This window comes from Notolabrus celidotus, chromosome 14, assembly GCF_009762535.1.
Source record: "Notolabrus celidotus isolate fNotCel1 chromosome 14, fNotCel1.pri, whole genome shotgun sequence".
Lineage (NCBI taxonomy): Eukaryota > Metazoa > Chordata > Actinopteri > Labriformes > Labridae > Notolabrus > Notolabrus celidotus.
The window spans coordinates 5,379,087-5,394,850 of record NC_048285.1 but is presented as its reverse complement, the minus strand read 5'-3'; the positions used below and the strand labels follow the sequence as shown (position 1 = coordinate 5,394,850).

General features: G+C 40.2%; 1 protein-coding gene across 1 annotated transcript in view; it reads right to left on the bottom strand.

The window, feature by feature from the left end:
* Positions 1 to 15,764, bottom strand: part of clcn2c (chloride channel 2c) — a 205,335-nt gene that overhangs the window by 59,089 nt on the left and 130,482 nt on the right. Inside the window, exons 13-14 of the mRNA XM_034701145.1 lie at positions 4,309 to 4,378; positions 3,047 to 3,157 (exon numbers count right to left, since the gene is read on the bottom strand). Of these exons, the coding sequence (XP_034557036.1) occupies positions 3,047 to 3,157; positions 4,309 to 4,378 (181 nt within the window). The remainder of the gene's footprint in view (positions 1 to 3,046; positions 3,158 to 4,308; positions 4,379 to 15,764) is intronic.

Here is a 15,764-nt window from a genome sequence, read left to right as displayed (position 1 = left end):
CTCTAACATTCCTGGTTAATATGATTTTGATGAAATTCATAAAACTGCGCTCCAACACTAAAAATGATTTCACCCAGAGATGTGAGATCATCATCCTCGTACCAGTTCTCTTAACGCTCTTTCAATCCTGTATCTATTTTCATCCCAACAAACCAAATTAACATTCCCCTCCACACAATCTTATCCCACACACCCATACAGGGAAAATTGACTTATTCAGCTAATTCGATACAAAAGGGAACCTCAATATTTCCAAATCTTTTCTGTTGTAAAAAGCAGCGATTTAAAAGCTGCATCAAAGCAGACGGAGCAGCATGGGGTGAAGTGAGCCTTCACTGCTCGACAGAGAAAATGGATGAGTGCAATCCAAAGAACGAGATGAACATTGGAAAAAAAGCATTAAATAAAGTGAAAAGAGAGGGGGGAGCAGAGAGAAACAGATGGTGTTCGAGAGAGCCTACAAAGGCAGGTTTCATTGTTCTTCCTCGTAACTTAATTAAGCCTTTGTATGTCTGCCTATCCGCCTCTGATAAATGCTGCTGCTCCCTTTGCCCGGCCTAACATTTAGTCCTTAAAGCGAGCTTGGCTGTGAGATGAAAGACGCTCATCAGAGTGTCAGGCCTGTAACGGGCTGAGTCATCGGCTACAGTGCACAACGACAACAACAACAACAACATCAGCAGCAGCCCCCAGAAACACAGCCGCCACCAACCTGCAACGCTGGCATAATCAGCACGGCTGTCAACAAGTAGCACAGTGGAGGAAATCACGGCGCTGCATCTCATTAGACGAGGAGCCTCAGCAGGCATGGAGACGTCGTGGTTATGAGGGACAGCTGGTGTTTGCGGGACATGGAGTGCAGTGACTCTCTTTTCTGTTATTCCCTTTTTATTTTTTCTGCTATAACAATATAATTTACACATTTTGGTGATTAAAACTTGGCTTCATACAAACACTGACTTTCTACCGGTTAGTGTGTTGAGTTTAGTCGAGTTCCTGTAGACATACAGGTGTCAACACACGATGCTCATAGCCTGTAAGTAAAACGTTTCAGGAGAGAGCACAAAGACGACTGTGAGGTAGTTTCAAACTGTATTCATCAAATATTATGTGCAATCTATTCTAAAATCCATGCAATTTAAACATAATGCATGTCTGTCATTAGACATGCGGCTCGACTCCTCAGGAGGCATTTGGTAACTTATTCAATCCCCCATTCGATATGCGTCAAAACAGTTGTTTACACAGGCAGCAACTCACTTTACAACCGCATCCTAAAGAATATTTTCATACCCTAAGTCCATCTTCTTCTGTTTTACTGTAAGTGCAGATTGCAGAGATTTGCAGATTGATGCTAAATGTATGTTTGAAGTTGTCAAGAAATGTGTTCCTTACAAATTTTGTGCAAATGTGCATTGTTCAGTTGTTTTTCATTGAGCAGTGTCTGCATGCAGGAAGACAGTCTTTGTGGAGAGCACAAGAGGAAGGCGTCACTCTGCCGTAGTGCAATCAGCTGTCATCGAACATCAACTTAGCTTTGAATAATGTCTTCAAACAATCTGCTCTTATTGCTGTTTCTCAACACCAACTCCATTCTCACTTCTCAGTTGCTCAGCAGACTGTAAATGCAAAGTCTTGGCCTGCAGTCTTTTATGGATAATTACTGCCAACAACAGAAGCACTGAGAAGACGGACAATGCTTCCAGAAGTTTATCCTCATAATATAAAAGCTGAGACTGGAGAACAACTGATTATATTTTCTCTATGCAAAATAAGTCTTACACTTCTTCTCTACTTTGTTTAATGATTTATGAAGAAAACCCTTAACATTGTTTACAACATTTCATGTGAAAGACCTGCACATTTATTAATGATTTAAGTTATATTTCCATGGCTTATAGGAAGTGCTTTTATTCTGAAGAACAAAAGTAACACGTCACTGTTTCCTGTTGCTAACTTGATTGATGTTGATTAGACGTTACGTGCAGACGTCCGTGATTTACCTTCTTCATTTCTGTAAACAAACAGTTAACAGTTCAGCTTGAAATTCATCGGTCTACGACTCTCCTCGAAGCTTCCACCTCATGACATGTACTCCCTCTAACATTGAGGGTTCACTTACAAAAATAGTTGCTTTCAGAGCTAGTAGAGAATTCACGATGTAGTTTACTTTGGTACTGCACTGTTAAGGTAAACTCAACTTTTTTTGTGGTTGCTTAAATTAAAAATACAAGTGTTTCATCCAAATCTTGAATATTTTGAGGCTTTTACTCTAAAAAGCTGAAAGATTAGCAAACATTGCTTAGCCACCAAGTCTGAATGACGTCATAGAGATGACTAAATTACAAAACTTCTGCAGGAAATAGATCCGTTATGCTATTTCAGTCGATGCAACAGACGAAAAAGTACCAGGAATTTATATTTCTCTTTCCATTTGTTTAAGAAGCGCTGAATTCTGCACAAAGCATTTTCATCACACAAACTTTTCATAGTAATATGAGTGTTTGACAGCAGCACCGAGGGCTGTGAAAGTCTGTGGGTTGTTCAGCTGCTTTGCATTTTTTTCTTCTTAAGTCTCGCCTGCCGAGCTTGTAAATGTAATTGATTCTGTCTCAAAAGTTTGGAGATCGTTATATTCCACGTCTCATTGAATCAGGGTCCACTTGGAGCTTTAACTCAGCGCTGTAAATGTTGGCACAAGGCTCTGAGAAGTATTTATCTGTATTCATTTACTTTTAGTGTTGGCAAGAAAAGTAAAATGATCTTAAGAGGCATTAATGCTTCACCAAAACCTAATGAGGAGTAAAGAAAATATTTTCTTAGCTCCTACATTAAAAAAGATTTAATCACTTTAAAGCAGAGGGGTTGTGAATATTTAGTTTAGGCTCTAAAACTCACACAATAAATCATTTCAGAAGAAGAAGAAGTTATAAAAAAAAAAAGCCCTTAAGAAAACAAAAGTGATAAATGGAGACAGACATCAGAGAGAGGTGAAAGAAGACGGACTATGAAGAATTAAGGCACCGTGTTTGTGTCTTTGACGTACCCACAACAGCGTAACCTCCCGGCACTATGGGGTAGATGGTGCCGTCTGTGTGAATGCCATCTGGGAACCAGGCTGCCATACTCTCTCCAACCAGACGACCAAAGGCTGCCCCTGAAACAAGAATACATGTGCACAAAGTGAGACCACAGTCAGTGCAAGGCTTGATGCTGTGGACTAAAATGAACACTTCCTTACTGTATAGCTGCTCTTAAAGGTACAGTGTGTGATATTTAGCAGAAATGGAATATAATATTCAAAAGTAAGTTTAATTGAGTTAGGTTAAGTTATTTTTGTTTTGTTAACATAGAATGACACTTTCATTACATAAGAATCAGGTCGCCTTCCACAGAGGCTGCCATCTTGCACTGCTATGTTTCTACGGAAGCACTGAACGGACAAACTAGCGGGGGCTGTATGTGTTTTTGTGTTGAAAATGAAGAAAAGAAGAAGAAGAAGAGTTTGTATTGACAAACTTTTTTGCAGGATCAAACTTATCATGCATCACAGGAGCTTCTTGTCCTCAAATGCAACTGTGGCTTCACCAACAGGAGAGGTGAGCAAGAGAGCATTTCAATTTGGAATCTCAGTGCTAGACATTGCTAAATATCCCAATTTCTGCACACTGTACCTTTAAATGGCAGCTGTATTGTATCGTCAGGACATAAAACTGAAAAACCAAGACCAAACTCTGTACCTCTCTTGTGAATTGTCAAAGAAACAGAGCAGTCTAATGGGTTGACTTATTGGCTAATAGACATTTTATGCAAGGAGGTTCAGTTGCAGAGAATGAGTCCTATTTTGCCAAATTAATGCTTTTAAATGTATGCAAAAAACGCTGGCACACAGAAATGGTACTTGCTTTGCAGTGTGGTTTGTGGTGCATTTAACCCTGTGCATGACTTTAAGGATTATGCCTTTTTGGCTCACGTTAACCAGGACATAAGCTGCACAAACCCTTTGTGAATCAGGCCCTGAGTCTCATGCAAAACGTTGAGCTCAGTTAAAGAAATGGTTACAACAAGGTCAATATCTAGCACGCTAACTGAAAACTTAGTGGTACTATATTTCAAGTATGTTTGATATCTGTAATCTGGAAGAAAAGGGCTTCTTTATAAATGATTCAACTTTCATAGCTAGCCTGGCTACAAAAGATCTCAGATTATAATTCTCAGTCCTTTTCTGATCTTGAACTGCGGTTTTGTATCAAAAATCGATATTTTTAGATTGTTTAGATGAAAAAAGAGGGGGCAGTAACTTCTTACCAATGACAAATACTGGCATGAAGGCTCCACAGGGCACTGGGATGGTGGTGGCCAGGGCAGACATCCAGAACTAAAAAAGAGAAAACAGAGGGATAAAGGAAGAGAAGACATGAAAAGAAAGAAAGAACATGGAAGTGGCATTTCAATTAGCTTCAGAGTATCATCCTCCGTGCCCCTCTATGATAGCCAACCGAATCCTCCACAAGCTGTGAGGAGGCGGCCCCGCAGAGCTTATTGCTGAGGTTAGATTGAACTGTCACTTTCACTCCTCATTTGACAAAGACCCTAAATGAACCCTGGGTAATGAGCGGGCCCCACTGATTGGCCGACGTTGTGCCAGGCGAGCGTAAGACTGCTAATTAGGGAGGACAAAGAAAAAGGGAAATGTCACCATGACAAGGTGTGAGCATTTACACAAGGTGTGTGTGTAAATGTGTGTGTGTGTAAAGTAAAGTTGGACAGATGTGAGCGTTGGAGAGAAAAAGCAGCGCTGATGTCTGAGACAGTAATTTAACTATAAAGATCAAAACAATGTCTGAGCAAACCAGTGTGAACTCATGAGATGTTTGATTAGATGTCTTATGAAAATCCAATTTATTCTCTACGCAGCCGTGTAATATTGATCGACTCTGCAGTGAATAAATGATCAATCAAAAGAGCCTGACAGTGGAGGGGGACATCACTGACTAAACAAAGTTTTAGTACAAGATCAGTGTCCCAGAGTTTGTTCAGACTCACTCAGAGTACATTTTAAATGCAAATCAAGGAGACAAGTTGACAATGTTTCAACTATAGACTGTATAATTAATGGACGTAGTAGCCATGACGTCACCCATCTGTTTTTGAAGCGTTGTTTTGAAACCAATCATCTGCAGGAGCCATGTTGGAAATGTTGAACTCAACCTAACTTCTGTTGAGCTAGTGTGAGGTAAAGAGGCAGGCTTTGAGCTACAGTGTTCCCACCTGTCAATGTAGTCAGCTGTGTCATTCATTATGGAAAATGCTGCTTGGTTTCAACATGACTGAAAACCTATTGTTTATCTTACAGTTTAATGAATACAAGGGGGTGCAGGATAGACCATCTGTTGGTCATCTGTTAGTTTTTTTGACACAATGATAAAATGTCTTAAAGCTTTGTCTAATGGGTCAGGTGATTCTGGGAAGTGTTGTTGAAGAACAAACAGACTCATCTGCCAAATGAATAAACTTTTAGTGCCTTTTTCTGGAACTCTGTCTAGGTTCAGCTCTAAAAGCTTTAGTAGTGGTATGTGATATGCTGGGATATGTAGATTCAGCTGGCCAAAGGCAGGTGTGAAAAGTAACATTTACACACATTACTGTTAATGAGTAGCTTTATTTGTTTACTTTTTTTGTGCAGCTTTAAAATGTGTACCGTCACTTATACTAATGTATTTTCCGTTGAAAGTGTTGTGCTCGAATGCATTTTAAATAGTGTTAGTCACTGAGCATAAATAGTTAAAAACATACAAACCCTCCATCAATACTGGTAAGACTTAAATGTGGATGAAAATGTTACTTCAGCAGTGGTAGAGTCAGCTATCTCTCAATCGGAAGGTCAGGGGTTCAATCTCAGGTCTTACTGTGTTTGGGCACTGAAACCCCAAAACGGCCCCTAGTGGCCATGCCAGAGGTGCATGAATTAGTGTAGGATTAGTTAATACTTTAAATAGCAATCAGCCAGTGTTTGAATGTGGTGTGATTGGGGGAATGTGACACTTAATGTCACATAAAACTAGAGAAAGCGTTCTATAAACACAGTCCATTTACTATTTAATTTGACCTGCAAGTAGACTGATAAGAACCAACCGTTGAAACTGAGGGACTATTTTTTGAGTTGCATGAATAAATCTTTTATAAAATCAATAAAATCTTCTTTTTATCAATGCTTAGAGTTAACTTTGCATCTTTAGTTGGTGGTAGGGTAATAAGCAGGATGATGTGTAGTGAGTGGGCAAGACACTGATGTGATACTTTTAAGATGTGCAATCACACATCTTCCCTTTCACTCAGACGAGGCGGCCTCTCCTCAGAGAAAGAGTTTGAGTTTTTGCACGCTTAAAAAAAGAAGTATGAATGAGAGTTTTGAACAAGCCATTACACAAACTTCATCACTGTAATCATACAGGGTTTCAAATAGACTTTTTAATTACGCTCATTGCTCTGTCTCTCTTCAAACCTCCGACCTCCTCCCTCTCTCCTCCCTCTCTCTCTCCCTTTGCTCCGTCTATAGTTAGCTGTAATTAAGGCCGGCTGCCATGGCGAAGTAATGGATCTCCTTCTGTAACCTTACACTACTGTTTCACACCTCTCACTGCACACACACACGTACAGTATGTGCGTAGGTGTTCACACACACCCACACACCATGACACAGGCTCAGTGAGGAGTATCAGAGCTGAACGCAGTCCGGGCTCCAGAGAGTTTAATGGATACACACGCAGTGCAAAACACAAAAAAACACCTCGTGGGAAAAACGAGACAATCAGGGAATACTTTAAAGCTTTTTCTGGGATCATCTCCTTCCTCCACTTCCTCTCATCATCCGTTCTCTCCCACCTGGCCTGTCAAGCTAGAAAGGTTTTTCTGTGAACTCATAATTCAACATTCACTTCATCACAGAGGTCATGAACTCTGAGGAGTGTGTTTTTGTGTGTTCCCTGTCTAGCTGTAGCTGTGGTGTTCTAACATTTTTTAAAAACTCACTAAATAGAGAAAATGAATTTAATCCAGTTATACATGAACAGGAGGGCGTGAGAGCCACAGCGCCTGAAACCAGCTGTCACCTGAACTCTACACTGAAGCCTCCAGAGGACAGTGAAGCGGCTCAGCTTGTAAGGTGCTGCAGAGACTAAATGGGGTTGTGCTTGCGACGCGTCTTGCCATTAAATCAAAATCAAAGTTCAAAGTAGGTTTACTATTTATTAACAAACACTCAAAATAAATCAATATCAAAAAAGATCGAAATAAACAATGAAAATGACGATGACTGTGGCGGTGGCGGTCAACAAAAAATACTCAACCCCACTCACCCTCTATGTGTGTACCCCCGCCCCCAACTGAACAGGTAGATAAAAGGTAAACCACACCCATGAACCCAAAACCGGAAATTAAGTAAGCAATAAAAAAAGAAATAATCATGGTTAACGAATAAGATAGAAAATCAACATTATGGCACCTACAGACAGTAAACAGCAAAAGTGTAATAATGGTCAGAAGAAGTCCTGAAATGTGCTCACCTTGTTTCACTTCATCATTAATAAAAATGTTGGGTTTTAATAGATAAGTAGATTCAATTTAAGGAGGCTACAGAGCGAAGAGAGAGAGAGAGAGAGAGAGAGAGAGAGAGAGAGAGAGAGAGAGAGAGAGAGAACATGACACAGACGGACAAAGTAAATGTGAATATGTTCATGAGTGCAGAGTGAAACAGAAACATGACATTATACCATGAAGTGTGGTGTTGCTCTGTGTATCTATAAGGTCTATCTGACTCTGTTAGCAGAGACAATTGGTGACAGCTGTCTCGTATAAAATATCCCTCTGCAGGTTGGGATCGTTTTCAGAAATCAGGGTGTTACTTTTAAATTTTTTGGACACTACTACCTGTTTTTATTCTTTGGCAGTTTCGGCAGCTCCTTTTCAACTGCACTGTACTGATTCTGATACCACTACATCTGTGTGATGCCGCAAATGCAGTTAAAATAAGAACAGATTTCTTAAAAAAAAAAACATCTGAATCTGAGGGCACAGGAATTAGGCTGGGGCACCTGCCTCCCATTTTTATGCATAAAAAAAGCTGCACAGGTGTCACTTTGTTTCTGTCCCGTGCAGATTGCACCAAACAGAATGAACTGGTCCTTTTTACAGCTATTTAATACTGATGGTTTTTTGTTGTTGTTGTTGTTTTTAAATTTTTACACATAACATACAAAAGATCAATGTGAACAATTAAAGCAAGTGATGTTTTTTTGATTAGAAACAAAATAAGTGAATGAATGAAAAGGCAACCTATAATAATAAATGAAAATAATTGAAAATAAAAGATAAATGAATAAATAGGAAAATTAATAATAGTGAAACTACAATAAGATAAATAGGTTAATATTTAAAAAATAAATAAGTGGAGAATGTAAAAAAAAAAAGTAATAAGAGTGTTTTAAAGTCCTGTAAATTGTGAAACCAATCAATCCCTGTTTTCCTATTCGAGGCGTTAACTTATTATTGCACATTTTGATGTTTTAAAGGACATGCTGCCACTCACTGTATCATCATATGTAGTGTGCGGCAATAAATTGTCTGTAAAGTCAATGGGCTCGCACTGCAGTATCTTGAACAATGAGCTGGCCCCTTTTTGAGAGTGTCGACAGATGCACTCTGTGTCACTGGGCCTTTACGGTTAACCAATCGTGACTTTTTAAAGAGCGGTTAACTGTGAAACCGTTAAATCTCTGCATTCCTAGTTCAGAAACCAACATATTATCATATATTTGGATGTTTTAAAGAACATGCTGCCACTTACTGCATCGTCATATGTAGTGTTAGGTAATACACTGTCTGTAACGTCAACGGCTCACATTGCAGAACCATGAGTAAAGAGTCATGTTACTGGACTGTAGTATGTGCACCTGGAGCTGATTTCAGTGTTAAAACTTCAGTAATGTGCCCATAATGTTTGGCATCTCTAAAAATGATTTAACAAACAGACTTTTCTAAGGCCAGAAGGTCATCAGAATATTTGGCCTTTTTATTTTGAGGCAAACCTCAGAGATGTACCACTTAAAATACTAAATACCATTAAATATTTAACAATGCTGATATTTTACATTTTACTAAGCTAAGGTTTCAAGATGAATTCTGATACAAACAGCAGCTCCTTCAATGTCTCAGTCACTGCTAATGGTGTAACTGCTGACCTGATGATGAACAGATCCATTCAGAGGGCAAAACTAGAATATTCTGCTAAAAGAAACAGATCACTGAGTTCAACTTCACTAAAACACTGTTCAAATGATTGCTGAATAAAAACAGGTAAACCATGTGAAATTTAGTGGAGAAACAGGCCTGTGGATTCTCACCGCTGTGACCGGCTGCCCAACAAGGTGGAGGAGAAAACCTCTCCCTTTCTTACTCTTTGGAAGTTTTATGTGGGTAAAGTTTTCTACAAATATTCTTTAAATCTTTGGAAAAACACTTTTCACATTCAGCCAGTTTACTTTAGTTTAATGGACAATCTGAGCATCACATTTCTGAGCCAACACAGAGTGAAGGAGGGGAAGGATTAAAAACACATTCCCAGCAGCGCCACTGTATGTGCATGACAGTGTTATCTGAACCAGCTGCTTGTTTACCCACAATACTGACTGTCACACTCACACTTTGCCTACAGGTGAGTTTGACAGGATGCTGGCTGCAGCTTCTCCTTCGTCTCCACTGAATAGAGGCTTAACCAAGACAACCGCACTCATGTGATCGTGATAATCAGAGTTACGTTTGCCCCTGGGTTCTCCTTCAGGGGGCTCCAGGCTGCCAAGGAGACTGAATAAGAGCCACTTAAGACTTGGGTCCATATGAATGCTGCTGCGTCAGGCGTGCAGGGTGTTGGAGGAAGTAAAAGAAGCACTGCAGAAATATAAAATAATGGTATGCTTGAAAAACTGCACCATAAGTAGGACTCTGAGTACTGTAAGCACAATAAATGTTATACTAACACTACAATAAGTGCCAATGCTTTATACTCTGACAAAGAAGCATCCTCACAAAACATCTTATGCAAGTAACTTTAACATCACTAACATAACACCTTTCTTCCTTTTTCTAATATGTGACATAAGAGTTTTAAAATGTGCCTTTTCCTTCACTTTAGTGGATACTGCTGTAGCTGTAATGAAAGTGTAAATGGGGCGTGAGTCACAGCAATGCAACATCCTGAACATCACTGAATAAATCCAAATCAGAAACCCATCAGCCTGACCATCAGACAAAAACAAAACTGCATCTCAGTTGTGCCTCACATTTTGATCTGATGTATATTTTAATGCAACCCTGCCCGGCTGCAGACCTTTGCACGGCGAGGCCCTGCAGCTTCAATCTACACCACATTATGTCTAATTCCTTGATTATTTTTCAAACTGGCTCAGTATGACGGTCTAATGGAGCTCTGATTGACACATTAGCATTTCCAGACTTCTTTCTGCACCCTTTATTTGCTCTCGCACTCCTTATGTTCTCTTCCTTATTGCCACATCCAATTCTTTGCAGCAGGAATGACTCACTTCCCCCCTTGAGGAATCATTAATATTTCATTTAATCTAATCTAATGTAATCTACGAAGAGTACATCTCACTGAGGTAGTACCCGAGCATCAAAATTTATGAGGATCTCCAGCCTCAAAATGACTAGGATGATCTGTCGGTGGAAGCGGAGCCTTGAGGCCTGAAGAGCGAGCCAGGATTCGTTGAGGGTGTTGGTTTAAAACCTTAAAAGTGCTTAAAAATAATAAAGTGTGAGAGTTAACTTATTATAGAAAACTTCTTACATTAAAACCCAATTAAAAAATATTTAATGAACCACATAAATTCTGACTGGCTTAATTAAACCTACAAGTTAGTGAGCTGCTTCAGGGCTGAACTGTTGAAGAAGCAGAAATGATGAGATTCAGTCGATATGTGAGTCAGATCCAATAAGAAGATATTATTAAAATGCTTCTTCTTGACTAAAATACTCGGAGCTGCAGTCTTGGGATTTCAGTTTAAAGCATTTGTTAATGCTTCTATTATTTATGTCATTATTGACATGTTATTTTCTTTCCAATGTGCCTTATAGGATTGTATTGCAGCTTCAATTTGGTTCATGTGGGGTTGCTGATACCAGTTTTGCTGCAGGAGGTCTTGGCAGGATGAAACTTCTGTATGATTTTTTACATCAGATTAAATTATCTGTCATTGCAGCCGTGCAATATACATCCTGCCAGTTGTGCTAATGCTGTTTGTTTTTTCTCGTATTGTAGAACCACACACACCCAGATATAATCCAACTGTTGTCAATAAACCCACATCCCAGTCCCCCTGCAGTGTTGCAGGAGCACCGCAGGCGATGCTCCCGCCCAGCTTAAAGGTACAGTGTGTCGTATTTAGCAACATTTGGCAGAGCAGACTTGGTAGAAATAGAACACAATATTCATTTAAACATTTAAATTAGTTATTATTATTATTAACTTTTATATCTACACAGGAGAGAGTCCCCTTCCACGGAGGCTGACAACTTGCATTGTCATGTTTCTACAAGTGTGGCAGGGCTAAATGCATCAATTGGAAGATATGGAAGAAGAGAGGTTGTTGTGCACAGAAGAGTTATACTGATAGATGTTTTTGATGGTAAAAATTTGACAAAAGGTGTCATGAGTTGATGTAAAGTTTGGTTTCTCCTTGTGGTCTATGCCTCGGTTCCTCCCTGTGTTTATTTGTGTTATCAGTCATCCTATGTCTTCCTTGTGTTCAGTGATCCATGTCTTGTATTGTAGTCCTTGTGCATTTTTGTGTTTCCAGTTTAGTTTTACTTCCTCTCTTTGTGTGTTTCCCTCCTTTTGATTAACCTGATTAGTTTCACCTGTGTCCTGTTTTAGGATAATTGAACGTCTTTCTTAAAGGTCATGCAAAATCGATTTTTAAATGGTTCTCTACCTGAAATATGTGTCCCTGGCATGTCTACAAACCCCCCGAAAATGAAAAGAATCCATTCTGCCCCTGTTCTGATTTCTCCACCTTTCTATGAATGTGTGTGAAACGAGCTGTTTCAGACTTCCGTGTTTTTGTTACGTAACAACAATATCCGGTCTGTCACGGAGTCAGAGCTCGGAGCTTGTTCAGCCCATAGACTGTATAAAATACAACTCAACCCCCCCTGTTTTTCATTACCTGCACACATGTGTGCTAACAAGGAGCTTAGGAAGGAGGCATGCTAGTTGTAGGCTGTCTTAATAAACACAAAGGTCGGTTTTACTCCCCACGTCTGCAGATTTGAAGATCTAGTGGATGATTTATATTTTCCATGGAAAAGTGCCAGCGCTAGTGAGCATAGCCACATAGCTACATGTTTGTAGCTGTAGCTGTGTACCAAGAAACACGTCGACATACTGACAAATAAAACAACAAGAAACTCAAAATCTGTGACCAATCCATCAGAAAGGTCCTGCTGCCTTTCTTGTAGAGGTCGGTTTTACTCCCCACGTCTGCAGATTTGAAGATCTAGTGGATGATTTTTATTTTTCATGGATAAGTGCTAGCGCTAGTTAGCATAGCCACATAGCTACATGTTCGTAGCTGTGTACCAAGACACACGTCTACATACTGATAAATAAAACAACTAGAAACACTAAATCTGTGACCAATGGTTCAGAAAGGTCCTGCTGCAGGCGCCTCTCCGTCAGGATCAGATTCTGGATCAGATTCAGAGGGTTGAAGTAACGCAGGTCTGTGAGCAGCCATGTATATTCAGCCAACATGTAAACATTAGATCAACGTGCTGGAGAGCCGAGGGCACATCCACTTCCTGAGGGGGCGTGGTCAGAGAGAAAACAGACTGTTCTGAGAAGGACTGAAGAAGAGGGTTTTTCAGACATGCCAAAATCTGATTTCAAAGTGTATTTTTGAGCATATACTTTAAAGACATGTTTTGGGGACCTCTTAGACCAATATATATTGATGAAAAAAGCGTGATATGTCACCTTTAAGTTTCTTTATTCAAGTGTTTTCTTCTGGATTTGGTTCTTTGACATTTTAGTGTGTTGTGTTTGTACCTTTTTCTTTTAGTATTAAAATCATTGTTTTCTGCACATGGGTCCTCCCTCCGTTCGTCCCAACGTGACAAAATGAGGATCAAACTTATCATGCATCACAGCAGCTTCTTGTCCTCAAAGGCCACCGTCGCTTCAACAACAGGAGGAGTGAGCAAGGGAGCGTTCATTCTATAATCTGTCCGCGAGATATCATTTCTGCACACTATACATTTAAGTCACAGTCCGGATCCTTCATACACCTATTAAGGCATCTAAGCTAACATTAGCTCAAATTGAATGAGAATGCTTCTCTGGTATAAAGAACATGAATTACAGAAGCAGTCCCGGTGTTTTAGGTTTAAGGGAAGACATAAAATGAAAACAGAGTCTCATGCAACAAAATCGTGTTAAGCAGATTGACTTAGCCTAAATAGTCTGCTTTTTTTTCTTACTCCTGAATTTTATCACCTTAAATGTTACAACAAACAATGCTGTCTTCATGAAGGCTAACCAGTGTCTTCATCAAATGTAACACTTTGGATAACCATCACTCTGTAAGGACTGCTCCAATTATAATTCGTCAAATCCAAACTGGGAAGAACAGAGCGGCTAAGTTAGCTTCACTCGGATGAAGAAGCATAAAGATCGGACTGAAACACTTCGAGATTGAGTCTGAAGTTGTTCGTCACTAACGTGGGTAAAATGATTAACCAAAAAAGCTAATGTTTACCAAACAGCAGACAACACCGTGTTTTATCTGTTCCTGAAACCTGTGCTCTCATATTTTTTGGTTTTGAAAAGGCATTCACCCAAACTCTTTAAAAAAGTGTCGCTCCAATTCCAGCTCCACGCCTGGAGGCTTTTACTAATGCTCCATTATCATAAAAAGTCATGTACTGACGACTTCCATTCAAATTTATGAGCAATAGACTTCTAAAGCTCATAGGTCAAAGCCTGTGGAGCACAGCTCATCACCTATTACTGAACCCCATGCCCCTCAGCTCCAAATCCATCTTGATTTATTGTTGTGAATCATACTAAAACTTTCAGAAAAATGCTGAAAGTCCTCATGACGCGGGTGGAAAAGTGGAAAAAGGGATGAAAAAAGAGAGAGTTAAAATAAGGGAACATAAGTGAGGTAGATGGATGGGACAAGGGAAGGATACTCAGGTCAAGGGTATCAGTTATGACGCAATATTCACTCTATTTAATTTGTCAGTCATCTGGGAGCCCTCTACGCGCGTGTGTGTCACATTGAGAGGACAGTCTATCGCCTGGGGGCCTCAGGGGACCCTCAGGGGCCCTTCTTCTATTCCCACTCCAATTACAATGCCACCAGCTCTCTGTCACTCTCTCTCTCTCTCTCACACACACACACACACACACACACACACACACATAAACACTTGCACACACACTGATAGATAACAAAGGGCTCATTCAGGCTGTAGGACACACACACACACACACTGCAGAAACACACCTGTATTAATAAACTCGGTCGTCACTGAGAGCTGTTGATGTGCTTAATTGCACACCACTAAAAATAGCATGAAGCAGCCAAACTCGTCTGCAGGTGAGTGTGTGTGAGTACGTGCATGTATTTAGAAACTCCCAGGCTAACACTTGTCTTCTTAACAACCTTTCATTTAGGACACACACTTTCATCTCTGTCTTTTTAATGTACGAAAACACACACAATCAAAGTAGCAGCAGCGTCTTTTGCTGATCTGACAGGACTCTCCACGCATCTTTACTTTGAGAAGTTTCACAGCTGGAATTAAAGCTGTCCAGAAGTTTCTGCATGAAAATCCACAACAAGACAAGATGGTTGCCATGTGGAATAAAAGAGGTATTCATTACAGGGAAGGAGAGGGCGAGAAAATCTCCTCTTTGAAAATCACCAGGCGGAATTCAGGAAAACCAAAGGCTGTAATTAGACAGAGCCATTACAGCCGCAGCTTGAATACTAAACGTGGTGTGTGTGTGTGTGTGTGTGTGTGTGTGTGTGTGTGTGTGTGTGTGTGTGTGTGTGTGTGTGTGTGTGTGTGTGTGAGAGAGAGAGAGAGAGAGAGAGAGAGAGAGAGAGAGAGAGAGAGAGAGAGAGAGAGCGAGAGAGAGAGAGAGAGAGAGAGAGAGGAAGAAGAGAGGGAGAGAGAGAGAGAGAGAGAGAGAGAGAGATTTGCAGCTTGATGAGATTTTTGCAGGCGGGGGATTAAAGTTGGAAAAGTGTGCATGTGTTTGTGTGTTTTTGGGACCCTACACTGTGCTCATCCCCCTTTTATGTCACATCTGGGAAAAGCTGCATATGTCCTTCAGTGACCCTCACACATGCAGAGAGAGAGAGAGAGAGAGAGAGAGAGAGAAGAGAGAGAAGAAGAGAGAGAGAGAGAGAGAAGAGGAGAGAGAGAGAGAGAGAGACAGCACACTGTTTCCCTACGCAGGATAAAATGGATTGGGATTGAGAGGAAAAACAGACAGACTTTAATTCGGTGAATCTGGCTTTGTAAAGCAATCATTTCTTTATTATCCATGACAGAGGCAGAGATGCGTTCTTTATTGTACAGTGTAGAGGCAATGACAAAGACACACTGAGTCAGTTTCTGTCGCTCCTGCAGTCCGAACTGTCACTCCCCAAGTTCTGTGTTATATAACTTTGACACCA